The sequence below is a fragment of the Anguilla rostrata genome, chromosome 7 (assembly GCF_018555375.3).
Source record: "Anguilla rostrata isolate EN2019 chromosome 7, ASM1855537v3, whole genome shotgun sequence".
NCBI classification, from domain to species: Eukaryota; Metazoa; Chordata; class Actinopteri; order Anguilliformes; family Anguillidae; genus Anguilla; species Anguilla rostrata.
The window spans coordinates 3,431,501-3,448,780 of record NC_057939.1 but is presented as its reverse complement, the minus strand read 5'-3'; the positions used below and the strand labels follow the sequence as shown (position 1 = coordinate 3,448,780).

At 40.6% G+C, this 17,280-nt stretch overlaps 2 protein-coding genes across 2 annotated transcripts in view; one reads left to right on the top strand and one right to left on the bottom strand.

Moving 5' to 3' along the window:
* LOC135258795 (transmembrane protein 19-like) overlaps window positions 1-11,827 on the bottom strand; it is a 33,079-nt gene extending 21,252 nt beyond the window's left edge. Inside the window, exon 1 of the mRNA XM_064342380.1 lies at window positions 11,693-11,827. Coding sequence (XP_064198450.1) covers window positions 11,693-11,739 — 47 coding nt within the window. The 5' untranslated portion in view covers window positions 11,740-11,827. The remainder of the gene's footprint in view (window positions 1-11,692) is intronic.
* On the top strand, window positions 5,540-16,934 carry LOC135258798 (tetraspanin-8-like). The gene is made up of 9 exons (XM_064342388.1): window positions 5,540-5,935; window positions 11,507-11,572; window positions 11,729-11,845; window positions 12,203-12,277; window positions 13,183-13,278; window positions 13,733-13,831; window positions 14,435-14,485; window positions 14,792-14,875; window positions 15,216-16,934. Exons 1-9 carry the CDS (start codon window positions 5,876-5,878, stop codon window positions 15,348-15,350), a joined length of 783 nt encoding a protein of 260 aa, XP_064198458.1. The 5' UTR covers window positions 5,540-5,875; the 3' UTR covers window positions 15,351-16,934.
* The last annotated feature ends 346 nt before the right edge of the window (window positions 16,935-17,280 follow it).

Here is a 17,280-nt window from a genome sequence, read left to right as displayed (position 1 = left end):
TGCATTACCATTACCATTACAGTGATTACCATTAGTGTGCTTTCAGAAATGGAAACTCACTGTAATTAGTCTGACAGAACCACACAGGCACGGTATGGTAAGATGCACTCGGGTTTATTTCATACAGTGGTACAGCGGCACTGTTGCTGTAGCTGTAGCCATTGCTGTAGCTGTTACTGTTCAGGCTACATTACATTACAGGCATTTGGCAGACGCTCTTATCCAGAGCGACGTACAACAAAGTGTATAACCATAACCAGGAACAAGTATGACAAAACCCTAGAGAGAAGTACCGGTCCAAGTGCAGGGAACAACCGCATAGTTCAACTTGGACCCTGATGGTTAAACTGATTAACACTAACAACGAGAACGGCAACAACGCAGGTTACTGTGTGCATCCATCGAACCAAGGTCTCACTGCAGGCGGTGCAGATAAAGATTAGAATTAATCACGTAACCGCCCACAGCTGCGGCTGCCGGCCGGCTAAACCACTCCCCCATCTCTCCGCCTGCATCCGGCACCACAACCACCACGCCACCCCCACACGCTCACAAACATATTATATACATCTGATGACTTGAGATGTGATGTCCAAGGCAAGGGGCTAGGCAAGTTAAAATTGAAAGTGTCATCTATTTTAACAGGTTGACCTGGCCAACAGCACTGGATTGTCCTGGCCTGCATTTGGAATAGTTATCTTCTTGACTTACTGCCTGGGAATCTATGGTGCACACACAGAAAAGGAGGCACCACTCAACCTGGTCAAATCTCAGTTAAAATCATAATAAAAGTTCAAAAACATCACTGCCTTAATCGTGTCGTATATTGGCTCGCATTAAATTCAAAAGCTTGGTGCTGGTCTACCGGGCGGCGAAACGGACTCCCTCATATCTTCACAAATCATCAGATTGCACACGCCTGCCGGACCGCTTCATTCGGCTACCTCTGTGCATCGCCCTCTCTGCTTTTGGGACACTTTCCGGAACACTTAGTTTAACTACATGACTGATCTCCCGCTCTTTGTTCCCATCTACAGGTCGTCGGCCTGGTCCCGTGCATGAGGCTGTTGATCCAAATTGACAGGAATGCAAAAGCAATGGCAAAGGTCCACTCAGAAGATCCAAAACCAACCACAGAGCTTCAGAAATTAAAACCTGCACACAGTAAAAAATAACACTGAAGTTAAAATGGGGTCATAAGCAGAGCTCCTACACTGGGCTGTTTTAGCCAATGTATCATTCTTGAAAAGCATTTCTGTACAATTTCTGAGAGGTAAATGTTTTTTTTTTTTTTTTGGTCAGTTTCAATTAAAAAAATGTTTTCTTTTTTGTTTTTGTTTTTTCTAAGCATTGGACATGGGGGGCATCTGTAAAATGGTAAAACATATATGCATGTAAATACTATGAAATAAAACCTGATTGTCCGTACATTTGTCTCACATTCATCTTTTGATCTCAAATCCAAATGTCTTAAAAATGAAGCAAAAAGAAAATCTCGCAATTGTGACTTCTGTTCTTTTGCGAGTTTATTTCGAGTTTATTTCTCGTAATTATGATTTTATTTATCAGAATTCCAACTTTGGAGTTTCGCCAACATATTCCACCTGAGGCAAAACAAACAAGTCTCTTTTCAAAATGTACCATAGCTACAGCTATGTCATAAACTTAATATGAGGTGCATATTTTCTGAAGGCACTGTATAACTAAAAAGAAAACATTATTATGACATTACTAGAAGGAAGGAATGAAGAATGAAAGAAAGAAAGAGTCTCCACATTTAGAATACTTGAGTGTCCAAACAAAAGATCCAGCAGGGCACCTCATAGCAATAGCCTGGTCTTAGTTTTAAAAACAAAAAAACAAAAAGTATTATTAGGAAATGTTTACTGTTGTATTGTACACGATTTCACATTCATACCATTACATTGCAGACATTTAGCAGAAGGTCTTATCCAGAGCGACTTGCACATTGCATCCATTTATACAGCTGGATATACACTGAAGTAATGCAGGTTAAGTGCCTTGCTCAAGGGTCCTACCCAGGAATCGAACCTGTGACCATTAGGTTACGAGACCCATTATACTTGCCCATTATAATACACTGCCGCCACTGGAGCCATGCCCGCCTTTTCTGTGCTTCAACACTGCGTTGCATTCAGGTTTACTCAAGGTTAAAGTGCTCTTTGCAATTGCAATTCAATGCGCTCGTGAGCTCTGAGGAATTGTTCCCGTGGCGATGGAGCATGGAGTTACTGGATATGACAAAAGGCCATTGTTGCAACACATCCACTGAAAAAGCAAACAAACAAAAGTGAAAAAAAAAATGCTTTTACTGTAAGCCGTGCCTCAGACTGTTTCTTTGAAAAGGGAACTTGTCTGTTTTGCCTCAGGTGGAGCAGGTTGGGAACACTGTAAAGTATTTTTATTGTGAAGTATAAAATGAACGTGAAAGTTGTCCAATTGCTCTGCATATACCAGGGCTGTGGCCTTTACACGCGAGGTTTATACATTTCTAGCACGTATGAGCAAATCTGTTCCCTTCTCTGGCAAGGTTTCTGTGAAAATTAAATAAACATCTGTGCTTCCAAGATCAGACGAGGGACTTCCTGAAAATATGTAGGTAAAATATAAAGTAAAATTTAAAAAGGTGTGTGAATTGCATTTGACATTGTATGTTGCTGTATCTCTTTACAGTGTCATGGAGTTGGGGGATAGTGACCTCTGGTCTATGACACGTCATACTCTCGTTTTTTATCAGGATGTCGATGAATTTCATTGGGAATATTGAACTGGTTGTTTGATCCCAGTCAAGATCACAGAACAGTGTAAATTTCCCTTACAACGTTGAATACCAAGATATCCAACAAAATGGCTAAACTCAAAGTGTTCTTCATTATGGCTTTGAGCGGCTTGTCACAATTTGGGCTATTTTTCATTTTTGGCAGTTTTTTTTTTTCTTCCAGCTAATCATTGACACTGGTGCGGTCTGCCCCTCCTCTGCCTATTCCTCTGGTGTCATTGCACCTGAACCCTGTCAATTATTGGCCACGTTTGTTTGCATCGAGTTGACAGCTCTCTCTAAACTAGACTGTTATACAGACCGCAGTGCCTTTTGTCTTTTAGCGCATGGTACTGAGCACGCAAACGGACGGAGGCATATTACTGTACGCATATGGCTAAATGTTGCTCACTGTCCTGCCTTTGGTTTAGGCTACGAAGTGTGAGAACTTGGTATTGGACCTAGAAACGGGCAGCCTATGTTTCTATGGAGCGGAAACTGAACTTTTTGTGTGCACAAACTAGCGTGTATGCGAATCTGCTGCCCCTGATCTTGCAACAACAAAAAAAAGGGGGGGTGGAGGGGGGCAGGGGTGGAAATGGGTGAGGAAATAATTTGGCGAGTATTGTTTATCTTATTTATTTCCTGATGAAAAACATTAAGATATACATCGCATTTCACAGTTTAAAAAAAAAAAAAAAAAAAAGGTGGAGAGAGGAACTGGTGGTTGAACAAGTTTGTGAACTACCGAGAAGAGGGCTGGGATTTGAACCCACGACCTTCTCGCTGTGAGGTGACACTAGCAATGTTCCCTCTGCCATGAAGCTTGAACAGCCTAACCAAATTTTCGTGGAAAATGTCCACTATGAATTTAGGGTAGTTTGTAAATCAGCGATGTTTATTCATGCAGCACAGAGAGGTACAGCCCCCAAAGGACATCAGCTGTCACTCTGCCAAGCAGGGTAAAATCTCTTCAATAGTCAAATGCTAATTACCCTCCACATAAGGGTCATACAAGCAGGTCAAACAGGTAAAAAAAAACAAGTTTCAAAGCAGGGTTCACAGTCCAGTTTCTAAAAAGCAACCATCAGCGCAAAAACCGTTTGTCAAACTCTTGAGATAAGATGTTTTTGTTTGTCCAGTAGTTACATTATTACAAAATGTGTTAGTTAACATCATTGACATACAGTATGTGCAAATCATCTCTTTTTATATTTCTCCACTCTGTCATTTTAAAACATCATGTTGTTTTGGTCTCGTCTTAGATCCACAAAATGGATCTAAACCAACATAAAACACAATCCAACGCATCTCAGACAACTTCACAAATGCACATCTTTACCTCTGGATGGCTGGACTGCTCAATCTCCTAATCCTTCTCTCCCCCACTCACCATAGAAAACATCAGGAAACTTGTCAGTCTTTCCACCTTTCCATCATGGAAGGCATCACAACAATCACACAATCAATCAACATGACCAATATAATTTATCTGTTCTCTCTGATGCTAATGCGGTTGACTTTACATGCCTTGGAATTCTACTGGAAAATCTAGAAACCTAGTAGAAAACTAAAAAGGCAAACGCAAATATAAGAGGCCTAAGAATCCTAAACTTCATCCGCTACTACTCGGAAAACCTAACCAGATCTAACCAAACCAGTATAATCCATGGATAACAATACAAGTATAATACGAATTTACCGTTTCTTATAGCAGACTGCAGAAGACCATAACTGCTGTTAAAACAGTGATTGCTACAAAGCAACTGAAAACTTGGTGGGGGGGGGGGGCAAACAAACAAAATCTAATTTCAACGTGACACTTCGTAAATTCGTGCTGTGTGATTTAATCCAGATTTCTTAAAATGTTGATCGGTGGCGTGTATAGTCACACCAGCAGCAAATGTACAAGACACATGGAAGGAAGTGTAATGGCTTACCACCATGTATCTTATTCCCTATAGAGCACAGAACCAAAAAGAAATGTCCACAAAATAACAATTCCAACAGCTCCACAAAGCAATCGCAAAGATCCTGGTTTAGAGGCATGATAATGCGCACATAGTAGCGAGATTGCCACGATTGGGTCTCCCTCGTAGGCCTTTATATAGGCCCTCAACTAGGCAGCTGCTGTGTATTTGACAATTAGCAACATTCGCTCATCCTGACTGGGAGCCTGTCATTTTCCGTGGTCGTCCCAGGTATCTGAACCTCTGTAGTCTGTAGTAGGTGCTGAACGGACCGACACCACAATCACGAGAGAAACCGTGCTCCCTCTTCCTTGTTGTCACACAAAGCACGATTTATCTTCACCACTTGGAAACCGAAGAGTCTCGTAAAACTGCGCCATGAATAAGCTTTCGCTTTCAAAAATTGGTGGAGAAATGTATTAATGAGAAAAGGCTACAGCCTACTTAAAATATCCTCAATTTAAGAATGCAATCAAAGCAAAAAAAAAAAAAAAAAACACACACACACAATCGATGGCACGCTTTCACTTAATGTAACATATTAATAAAAAATCGAATAAATTCTCTATAATAACTGAACATGACTTGCACAGCTAATTCGAGGAAAAGTCGACCACGGGGCAGATGTCGCCGCCAAGAACAAGGTTCAGTAAACTGGGGAGGGACAGAAAGAGGAATCGCGAGGGAGGGGGGGGGGGCGTGTTGGTTGACGCAACGTAAGGACGTTCTCCCTTTGGCTTGCCGCCATAACAATCTTTTTTTCTTCTTCTTCTAGTCCTGCATTTCAATCTTTCACAGTTTCCCATTCAAATATAGTTCAGCTGTCCGAACGATTGCATAATATGTTCTTTTTTCAAAGATGTTCCCGTCCTCCGCCTGTCTTCACTCATTCCTGCTCGCGGAATGAACATCTGGTCCAGTACTTCGCATGCCTGAATATTCCCAGCAGAGCAGAATACTGCGTTGTAGGATGGTCTCCAAGTCGCAATGGAATACGCCCGCCCTGTCTCTTCCGCTATTGCAACATAATATAACCCAGGACATGTTTTCGATACGAAGTCATCGAACTATTTCTCCCGCAGCGGTTTACTCTCTACTTACAGGGCAATAATTTTTCCTAGAAAAAATGAGGAAAACGAACGTCTGTATGAAGCGACCCTTCCTTATCTTCAACATCATTCTCGGGGTAAAGTTTATTTTTTCAAACAGAGACTCTACTTTTTTGTTTTGATAAGGTTTTCTTCGTTAATTAACTAGGCTACTGTTTTTCTTGCTTTTTAATATAGACATTTTATATTTAAAAAAACCTCTTTAAAAAAAAAAAAAATCTAATATTCGTTTCATAATAAATTCCAAAACGTTTTACTCTTCGTTAAGTCACGGCTGTCGGACTGTTCCATGCAATGTAAAGTTCGCCTCTAAGCCGCCTGCATCAGTTATTTACATCGAGGTGTGTAGACTATTGCATGTTCCATATATAGTGCGGTTTCGTGTTAAACGTTGTGCCTGGATTAATTAGGCTAATGAAATTTTCCCGATGTGTGCTGTCGTTGCGGTATTCATTCGGCAGTTGTTGAGAACAGAGTAGGCTACACGGATTCGATATAATGACAATTTTAGTGACGGCATCAGGTTACTTACATTTTTCCGTCTGCTTTTAATATGATGCCTTTAATTTACCTTATTTATTACAGTAGAGCAAAAAAAAAAAAAAGTCAGCTCAAGAGATTCATATAAATAACCTAATTGTGACCATTGTGAACATTTTTTTGTAAGTGATATCAACTCCCTGGGGCAAAATTAATAAAAGCCATTTTACCAAACGCTGTTCGAGATTATGTTTAGAAGAACAATGGTTAAGAAGTCCTGATAAATATGGTGGAATATATATATATGTTTATATATACATATATATGTATTCCAATAAAACCTTTGTAAATTAAAGGGTGCCAATGTATCCATCTGTGGTCAGCTAGGGAGGTAAGACCTGCCGCTTTATAAAGGTGGCAGTGGTGAGTAAGATGCTTAGAATTGGATTTTAAAAAAACGGCACCATGATAAACGGTATCCAGGGTATGTAAAGTACTTGTGGAAGAGTGCAAAGATAAAATATTACCATAGTTACTTAAAGGCAGGAAGGTTGCGACAACCAGTTTCCTTCTTACTGCATTTGTAGAACATAATTTGTTTCTACAAATAAAAGCCCAGCTTAATTTTATGCTTTTTTTAAAAGGTTTCCCACATGAGTTTTAAAACAAAGTTTGTCATCCAGCCATATCCTCCAATATTTATATAGTGTAACTTGCTCAATCAGATTACCATCCATAGCGCTAATAGGCCCTGGGCTACAAAACTGGTATACTAATTTAGAAAAATACTTCACCCTAGTTTTATAAAAAAAAACTGTTTGGCATTCTGCAGGTCAGTCTGGAAAGAATTAAATGATTGTTGCAGGTTCTTAATTGCTTCTGATAAAGAGTCAGCACAGGTATAAAGAATAGTGCCATCAGCATGAAGGCGGATGTTGGCATTTTTGACTGATTCTGGAAGATTATTAATATAAATGGTGAATAATATTGGGCCCAGGATGGAACCCTGAGGACCTTCGTCGGAGATTAACAGTGACTTCTGGCCATTAATACAGACACTTTGAAACCTGGTGGACAGATATTAGCTGCATTCATACTCAGGCCTAAGTTAAGCAGTCGATTTATTGTAAGCATAGGCAAGGTGAGAAAGTTAAAGTCAAACTAGGAGGCATGGCAATGAACTGCAACACCAAGATAAGGATACAAGTGCAATATAAGTGCTAGACGGAAGTACACGTGTACCATAAAAGTGGTCGATCAAAAAGATAGAAGGATGTAAGTCATAAGGGTAATCCTAGATTGGGAGTGCCCTGCAGATTAGTGATAGTTAGTCCAGCTGCAGTCGGAAGAGATGTGTCAGCAATGAGATCAGCTGAAAGCTTTATAAAATGAGGATCCAGACCACCAGGACCTGCTGACATCTGACATCTGGTTTTCTAATGAGGAAATTGCACTTCTGAAGAAAACAAAACCTCAACCGTCAGACTGTCTAGCCTTTGCCCAGGCTAGATTACGCTCACAAATTAACACTGAGAGTTGTGCAGAAAACCACATATTTTCACTTCCTTTCATCCTATTTTAGATCAAGAGGGCGTGTTTATCGATTAAAGATAAAAAGAAGTTCCACGAAGTGTCTACATCCGGTATCTTGTTGGTACTGTTAATTTCACTGTTGTACAAGTTGCATAAGAAGGTTTGCTTGAGAAATATTTTATAATTTATTTGAACTGTTACACTGGGTGTTTTGTTTTTGGAAGGCTGGTATTTTTCTCTCATTCAGTTGCACAATGATCAATGAGATCATTCGAAACTGCGATAGTCGTCATGAGAACCTCTTGTTATTTATTTTTTGGTTATCATTTTTATCAATCAAATTCAGCAGTTATACAGAGACTCATTATGATTCAGGGCACATGGTCTCTGCCTAATAATAAAGTAAGCAAGTTAAAATATTCTGTTATATAGGCTAAATAAAATGTTCATGTTTCCTGCACAAGTTGACATCTGTGCCCATGTTGTTCTTCCATCAATGTGGAAACATGGCTGCCATTTGTATTTGTGTTATAATTAAGGCTAAAACAGGGCAAATTGGTATTCGCTAAAATGACCAGACAAATATCGGTTACAGGCAATTTTAAGGACATGAATTTTAGTTATCAATCAAAAAAGAAAGACATGTATGTTAGGTTAGGTATACTCCTGCCGTTGCCCTTGACTAAGGTACTGGCCTCCTAACTGGAGTTGGTCCCTGGGCACTGCACTGTGGCTCACTGCTCCTCAGTAACTAGGATGGGTCAAATCCATCCATACATCCATTATCTATACTCGCTTATCCTGGGCAGGGTCGCGGGGGGAGCTGGAGCCTATCCCAGCATGCACTGGGCAAGAGGCAGGAATACACTCAGGACAGGCTACCAATTTCGCACAGGGCGAGGATGGGTCAAATGCAGAGGACAAATTACCCCCATGGGATTCAATAAAGTATGACATTAAACTAACTGTAACCATAGGAAAAGACAGCAACCACATGATTCTGCTCAGGATGTGTCAGGACCGTGTGATACACACGGGGAATTGGTATAACGACTAAATTGGGGAGAAAATGGCAAAAAAGAAAACAATGGGAGGAGGGAGATGGGTGAAGATGATGAGAGAAGGCAGAGCGTTTCTATGGAACTGCAAAAACAATCCCAATTTGGAAGTGAGGCAGCAATCAGGTGACGTGTAATAGTAAAGATAAGCGCTGAATGATTCACGAAGTGAATATGTTATAGCAAGCTTAGGTGCGTGGGTGTGTGTGCGTGGGGGTGTGTGTGTGTTATATTGTGCGCCTGTGTCTGTTCGTGAAGGAATGTGTAGAATGTGTTTCTCACTGACACTCTCACACCAGCCAGCAAGCGTCGTAAGTGGTGTATTTAAGTTCAAGCTGGCAACATTGCACGTAACCTCAGTAAATTACGCGTGAGCCATTCACACAGAAAATTTAAGCTCTTGGCTATCTGGCTGCTTCCTTTCCTTGCATCCTTTCCTAGCTCCACCCATCGGAGGACGCAAGGAAAGGAAGCAAGGAAAGGATGTGAGGACGGAGGAATCAAGGAAACGTTTATTAGGCAAATGGAACATCCTTGCTCTTTCAAGCATCGGTTTGAACCCATGTCAATTAAAGGCATAGTAGATGGGGCGAGGTGGATCCACAGATTAGTAATTTATACATCACGCGTTTTCCCAAAAAAAACAACTTCCGCGAAGTATCCACCTGTGTTTCCTTGCTCAGGCATCCTTTCCGGAGCCTCCTATCTCCTTGCTCCTAGCTCCTTCAAGGGGGGCACTCAATGGGTCGGAGTGTCCTTTAAGATGGCGGACCTCAGTCGAATTTCCGGGTCAGGCAAGGACCGAGGAGACAAGGATGGATGAAATTAGCGACTGGGGTGAGCCGCGGGTCAAGCCCATCTCTACCAGCTATTACGCCCCCTAGTGGCATAGGGATGGTGACTTTGCTGCCCTCATAACACTGGTAGCGGCACGTGTTCACCCCATGCCAGCACTTGTTTAGCGGGCTCATACAATGGCGGCACTTGTTCAGTGGATTCATACCATGGCATTCCGCCCCCCGCGCAGGGTCAGCCGTCTCCACCCACACGAGGCCCATCGTTGTCTCAGAGGAACCATTCTATGATGTCCTTCAGATCCACACCAGTCTCAGCTGGTTGTGTGCCTGGGGCTACTGGCAGCGTGTCAGCAGGGGCGTAACCAGGACCTAAAAAATACAGAGGTCAAGAGACTCAGGGTGGGGTGGGGATGGGGCAGCAGGCATGGATGTGCTCTTTTTTCCCTTTAATTTAGCCGTTCAATAGAGTATTGCCCTGTTGCTACCATGGCTAAGCATGCAACAGACTTCGAGGCTTTGTGAGATGCACCAGTGGAACTGGATTTATGAGCGCACTGTTCCGCCATTTCCTGCAACAGTCCTTTGCATGTGTTCCCAGTTTTTTTAAACACTGGGGAAATTTAGTGCTGACTGACAAGTTTAGGTTCTCTTTTTCCAGCTATGCTATCATGTGCCGAGGTGTTGAATTGCATCGTTGGTTCTGTCGCTGAGTCAGCTACCATTCGCCACTGTTTGTTTTACACCATCGGCAGTCTAGCTGTGGGGTGTTATGACTGTTTCCATGTTATGCTTTTGCTTATCTCGCCATGGTAATGCCTGGTGCCACAGCTATGAAATCAAGCGACCCACTGTCCTGTGGTCATCACCCACAGTAGGGTGTCACGTAGCATTGTGATATGACATCCGCAGTTAACCTTTGAATTTGAGGTCTTTCTGGTGACACCCCATGCTTGGAATTGTAATCGCAGCGCATCACTGCTTGTGACATCATTGACTGCTTGTGACATCATTGGCTGCTTGTGACATCATTGACTGCTTGTGACATCATTGGCTGCTTGTGACACTTGCTGCCCCAGGCTTGTGCGGTGTGACACCAGTGGTCTGCACCTTCTCCAGATGATGTGTCTGAGAATCTGGGAATGTCTTCCCAATCTGGGATAATTTTTATCACTTAAATCCCCTCTTTCATGCTACAAGTGTACCTGTGGCACTTTCATGTTACAGGTACCTCCATCCAGCACTTATATTGTACTTTGTATCATTATCTTGATGTTGTAGCTTGTCATGCCTCCTAGTTTGACTTAGCATATGTTAGGTTAGAGTAATGTTTACTGTGTGAACTGGACTAAATGTTTTCATGGCTGTGAATAACTGTTACAAAACGAGTATTGTACCTTATCGGACCTGTGTTTTGTAGTTGTTCCAGTGACCTTCGATATGCACTCATTGTACGTCCCTTTGGATAAAAGCGTCTGCCAAATAAATGTAATGTAATGTAATGAGAATATGTACCTGGGTGCAGAGAACCATGGTTGCCCCTGAGTTTCATCAAAGAAAACGGTGTGGAAAAAGACGTGTGTATGTGTGTGTGTGTGTGTGTGTGTCATAGTTTTGCATCGTCTAAGCTCAGTGAACATTAGCAAAGCTGGTTATCTTGCAAAAGCCCACATCATGTCAGCACTGGTTTGTATTCAGCTTTAATGCCATTACATCCAAAGGCCATATAAACCCATAGAACCTGTAGCATGCAACAAAACTCTTATGTTCCTTTGTCCCACAGATTATTGGAGGCCTAATACTTGCACTAGCAATCTTTGGACATGGTGCATACCATGCAATTGAAGAGGTAAGAGTGACACCTCTGCCAACCAGGGCACACATATCACTGTTGTGTAATAAGCTGCAGTGCCCATTCAACGACTCATTTTTAATAACCTTTGTTACATGCATAAAATCCTTACAATACCTGTAAGAAGTGTGCTGTTCCTCGGTTTGTGGACAGGGTGACAACATGGTGCCGGGATTGGTCTTCTTCTACATCCTCGGGATCGTTGTGGTGGTGGTCTCCGTGCTCGGGGCTTATGGGTCGCGGAAAGAGAAGAAGTGGGCCCTGATCCTGGTAGGACTGCCCGCTCATGCCCCTGTAATAAAAAATTAAAAAATTCTTCTTTTTTTTTTTCTTTTTTTTTAAAAGCATCGCTTCAGGTTGGTTGGAGCATCTGGACCAATCAGGATGCTGCATTATGTGGAGGGGAAAGAAGAGGTCCAATCAGTTATACTTGAAGTGACATCAAAATAATATGCATATAAATATATTAGGTATGCACACGTACATGTCTGCATACGTGTGCGCACCTCATTTTCGTTTTTATTAATATTTGTTGAGGAATTCCACTAACTGTTTAAAATGTGCCATAAAGGCAGTTGTATCGTTGGGTTAAAAAGTTGAGTGACTGACTGATAACTCTCTTTACAGTGCTGTATCGGGGCATCCCTGCTGTGCATTACCATGATGGTGATAGCAGGGAAAGCGGCAGCTTCAAAATCGCAGGTACGACAAAGACAGACGCCTGACTGTCCAGTCTGAATGGATATGGTAGGCTGCTCTCTGAAAAGTAATACGGCATTTACTTTTGCAGTTATGATTGAAAATGCGCTGTATGTTATACTGTACGGTGCGTTCGGAAAGTATTCAGACCCCTTCACTTTTTCCAACTTTTGTTACGTTACAGCCTTATTCTAAAATTGATTAAATTCATTTTTATTCTCATCAATCTACACACAATACCCCATAATGACAAAGCGAAAACAGGTTTTTAGTAATTTTAGCAAATTTATTAAAAATTAAAACCTAAAGCATCATATAATAAGGCTGTAACATAACTAAATAGTAAAGTTATTTGTGGGAGACATCTAACACAAATCAACGATGTAACTTTAATATCATATTGAGACTCTCTCCTGGTAGATACATATTCCACATGTACGGCACAGTCATACAAACGTGACATACCCCACTCTCGATGCACCGCAGGCCATTTTCCATCAAAACGCTCACCACACATCAGCTGAGGTGAAGTGGGAGAGAACATTTTTTTTGCCAGTTAAACATGTAAAATTACTTGGTTTGTGTAAGCCCACACATGCCTCTTCTCGAATCATCACAAGCTCTGGTGTGTTACCGTGTGGGCTGGGGGGTAGGAAGTGGTGTCTGCTGCACAGTGCATTGGAGGACTGCAAATGGTTCAGATGCATTGTGGGATTGTACTGTCTTTGCAGGCATAGGTGACAGTGGTGCCTGAGGGGGCATAAATCCAAATTACACATTCAGGAAGAAAAAAAACAGAAACACACAAAAACAGAACTGGAACAGAAAAAATAGTTGTACATTGAGCTCAAAACTTTCTCGAACTCTGGCTCTTTTTAAAATTATTTTTCTCTCTAAATAATTTGAAGGTTCAGGAAGCTATGAAGGCTCATTTTGAAGACAAGAAACCTTTGGACAAGGCCGATGAGCACACCCAAAATTCTCTGGACGCTTTACAGAAGGAGGTATTGCCTGCCCCGTTCCCTCTTCAGTCAGAACACCATGGTTCTCACAGGCACCCAATCAATCATGACGCTACAGTGCCACCTATAGTTCCATGAGGTGTAGAATTCTGTAAACCACACCCCTTCTTTCTTGAGTGGTTCTATGGCCAATCGCAAATTACCTCACGGGACTTCTTCCTGAATTAGAACCAGATTTAGCTGGACACGCTTCCTGAGGGCTATTTACATGACTGATCTACATTTGCTGTTAAGGTTTATGGAAAAAAAACTATAGTGCAAACGTTTCATCAGGTATTCAATGCCAGCTCAACACCAATGCAGTGTACATTTCTGTTGAATTATCTCAGCTTCCTAGTCAACACATTTAAATTGCCTAAGAGTGACTTTATTTGTTCATTTATTTGGGAAATGAGAATAGTGGCACATTCTAATCACAGATGTTTTGGGCTTACAGTTCGAATGCTGTGGAATGGACAAGGGTTACCAAGATTGGGGAGAACATATCCCACCCTCATGTCACTGTCCCGAATATTACAAGAACACCTCCAAATGTGTGAGTGTCACAAATTCTTTTTTTCAAGACTATTTTTTTTTCCAGTTCTACAAATATCACTTTTATAAAAGCAAAGGATATTACCTATAAATTACAAGTAGCAGGTAGTATTTGGGTTCTTGGGTGCTCTGGTGAATATTGACCATGACCTGAGGTATATTCGCTAAAGAATTCCGTTTCTTTTGTGACTGTAATGTGGGTGCAGGCATCTGGAAAATGAACGCTAGATTCATAAACCCTTGGCACTACATCAAAATTACAGCCAAGTTTTTATGCAGAGGAATGTTGGGAATGTTCCTGCCTAGGAATTTATGTAAATTAAGTATTCAAAAATTATGAACAAAAGCCTATACAGATTACACAGCAGTATAAAGTAACTTGTTGATTCAATAGAAAGTTGGTTGCCTATACAAAGCCAGTGGAATATGAATTAATTTCTTGGACTATGGTGGCTTTTGTTTCTCCAAGACAAGAAACGTCCTTCAGCAGCTAGAGATCTCGTTGAGCTGCTAATTAATAGAATCGTGTGTGCCAAATAAGGGTTGGGCAGGCCTGAGGCCTGAGTTAGGCCATCTTTGATCATGTTTGTCATTTCTATTACAGATTGAAGTACCTAAAACTGCCAATGTGTCTGAAGAAGTGGTTTATTCTGAGGTAAAAAAAATTTTTTGACACTTTATTGATGGGACTCATATAACTGTATATATGAGTATATAACTGTAACCTTATTTTTTGAATCAGTGAGAAAGAAGTTAGGATGGGTGGGGCAACTACTCCAAGGCTCAATCTGCATTAGCATCCATTTAATTATGTTTGAGTGGGGTTTCTGGCTTCCTATACTTTGGTGATTAATTTTCAGTTCTTGTTTTGTTTGTACCTTGTTTGCCATTTGGGAGCCTCTGTAACTGTACCTTTTAAAATGTAAAAAATTCATTTGTCTCTTTTTTTTTTTTTTTTTAGCCCTGCCTTCCTCTTGTAGTAAAATACGTGGAAAAAGCAATCAACGGCATGTTGGGAATACTGTTCGGATTCGCTTTCTTTGTGGTACGAATCCCCCTTTTTTTTTCTTAAACGCCCTGGGCGCTATTTTCCAGACAGTATGTGAGACTATGAGTTGAGTTTCAACATACCTCACCATATGGGGTCACTTTACAACAAAACTTGTACTTGTAACTTACAGTGACTGTACTTACTGTATAAGTTAATTTGGTGGAAATACATCTGCTCATGTTGATTCTAAAGGGGTCCTGATTTTAAAAAATAAAAATAAAAAAAGATTCGCTTTGCAAAAGTACTGTATGTTCAGGTCCATTAACTCCATCCAACTTATTTCATAATTGCTGTCTGCCAAGACCTCTGAAAACGCTTATCACTTTTCCCTTAGATGATTGTGGCAGTTATGGCGGTGGTGCTGCTTTGTCAAATGAGAAGACAGCAGAAGCCAACACCGATGACCTTCAGCGTGCACTCCAGTGAGCCGGATTATAAGGAGCTTCCTGAACCAACCGAAAACATTTGAAATGTTTGGATCTATTAACTGGGACTGCAAGAGCCCATTGACTTTTAAAAAAAAATATTTGATATTTCCTGCAATTTTATGGATATTACTTTATGGTCTAAATGTATGTTCACTGTAATATGGTACATTTTCGTTGTATTGTTGGATTGTGATTTTTTTTTTTTTTAAAGGTACAAACCTTAAAGACATGCCATGCAAGATTTTAACCTTAAAAATATTAAAATCACCATGCTAAGGCATATCTATGATGCACTGGCCATCTCTGTGTTTGTGCACGTGGTGGTTACCCGTATTTGTTATTCTAAAATGTGTCTGGGAGGTCAGCGCTCCTTTCTGTGTGGGGAGGGCTGGCCGTGGCTACAGAGCCTGTGGTTTGGGATCAGATATCAAGAGAGTGTTTTTTTGCTGGCCATAGACATTAACATTTAACTAAACAGGCAAGCACGCCATCTGCTGACCTAAACTAGTGAAGTCCCGACAATTAGCCAGTACTGCACATGCCGAGGGAAAAAAAGCATTGCAGCTCGCGTTAAAATGAAGGGGGAATATCCCACAATTGAAGCCAAAATAAAACGTCCCCGGTGGTATTCTGAAACTAAATTAACGATGCGTGGCATCCTTTCGCTGTTGGCGTGAGTGTGTGTCTGAGTGTATGTGTGAATGGGTGAATGAGAGGCATCAATTATAAAGCACTTTGGATATATATATATATATATATATATATATATATATATATATATATATATATATATATATATATATTATATAGATAAGAAAGCGCTATATAAATACAGTCCATTTACCATGATTGTAAACACAGGACCACAGCAAGGCTAAAAAAAATCCTGCATGGTATGCCTTTAAATTCTATGTGTGTTTAAATTGGCTGGTTATTAATGACATGGGATAAATAGCAGCCATGTGAATGTAATTTTTAATGTAATTTGTAGAAATATGGAAAGCAGCAGTATCATGAAGACACATTGGTATCTCAGAAACCACTCAGTGCTAACTATGTACATAAAGTATGTACTGTGTGCTAACCAGGCACAATTAAAACACTCAGTACTATTTAGTTTTTGAGTATGAAGCATGCTGTAAATATATGCTACTTTCTGCTCATTCATCAAGCAGAAATCACAACTCACACAATCCACCCTTAACAATAACATTTCTCCTGAGAAATTAAAAAGTAGTTCACTGTTAGCTTAACTGTTTATTAACTACTTAACTATTATCATTAGCTCCTGCAATAAGTTACATGAATTTTATCGAGTTACTTTATTAAATTAAAATTGCTATCTGCAAACTACATTGACAGTACAATAACAAGGATTTGTTTGCAAAAAGTGGCTAACTCATGAGCATTTGGGAAACTTTTGTTTGTTTGCTAACTCACCAACACCTACCACTATAGTATTATTTTTTTAATACCAATTATGTTTTCCTACCTTTTGTTCTGTGCAGGTGCTGCACATGTACAGGTCGTTTTTTAGTAAGTTCCTGTTTTATTTTGCTGCTTTCACAATAAAATAACTGTTCTTAAGTTTCTATGGCATTAAATAAAAATGTTTTTCAACCAGAGTTCACATGATCATGAAATGTTCTGTGGAGCAAGCAAAGTCAATGTCCCCCAAAGGCATGTTTGAAGAATGTTTTAACATTGAATAGGCTGTAAATATGTGAATGGGGTAACATCTGCCTTTATACTTGTCCATGTATCCATTATCTATACCCGCTTATTCCTGGACAGGGTCCATCCATTATCTATACCCGCTTATTCCTGGGCAGGGTCCATCCATTATCTATACCCGCTTATTCCTGGGCAGGGTCCATGCATTATCTATACCCGCTTATTCCTGGACAGGGTCCATCCATTATCTATACCCGCTTATTCCTGGGCAGGGTCCATGCATTATCTATACCCGCT

Coding starts and splice junctions, on each gene's coding strand:
- LOC135258798 (XM_064342388.1), top strand. CDS start 5,876: ATGAGGAAAACGAACGTCTGTATGAAGCGACCCTTCCTTATCTTCAAC. Junction 5,936..11,506: donor TCTTCAACATCATTCTCGGG/GTAAAGTTTATT, acceptor TTTGTCCCACAG/ATTATTGGAGGCCTAATACT. Junction 14,876..15,215: donor TCGGATTCGCTTTCTTTGTG/GTACGAATCCCC, acceptor CTTTTCCCTTAG/ATGATTGTGGCAGTTATGGC.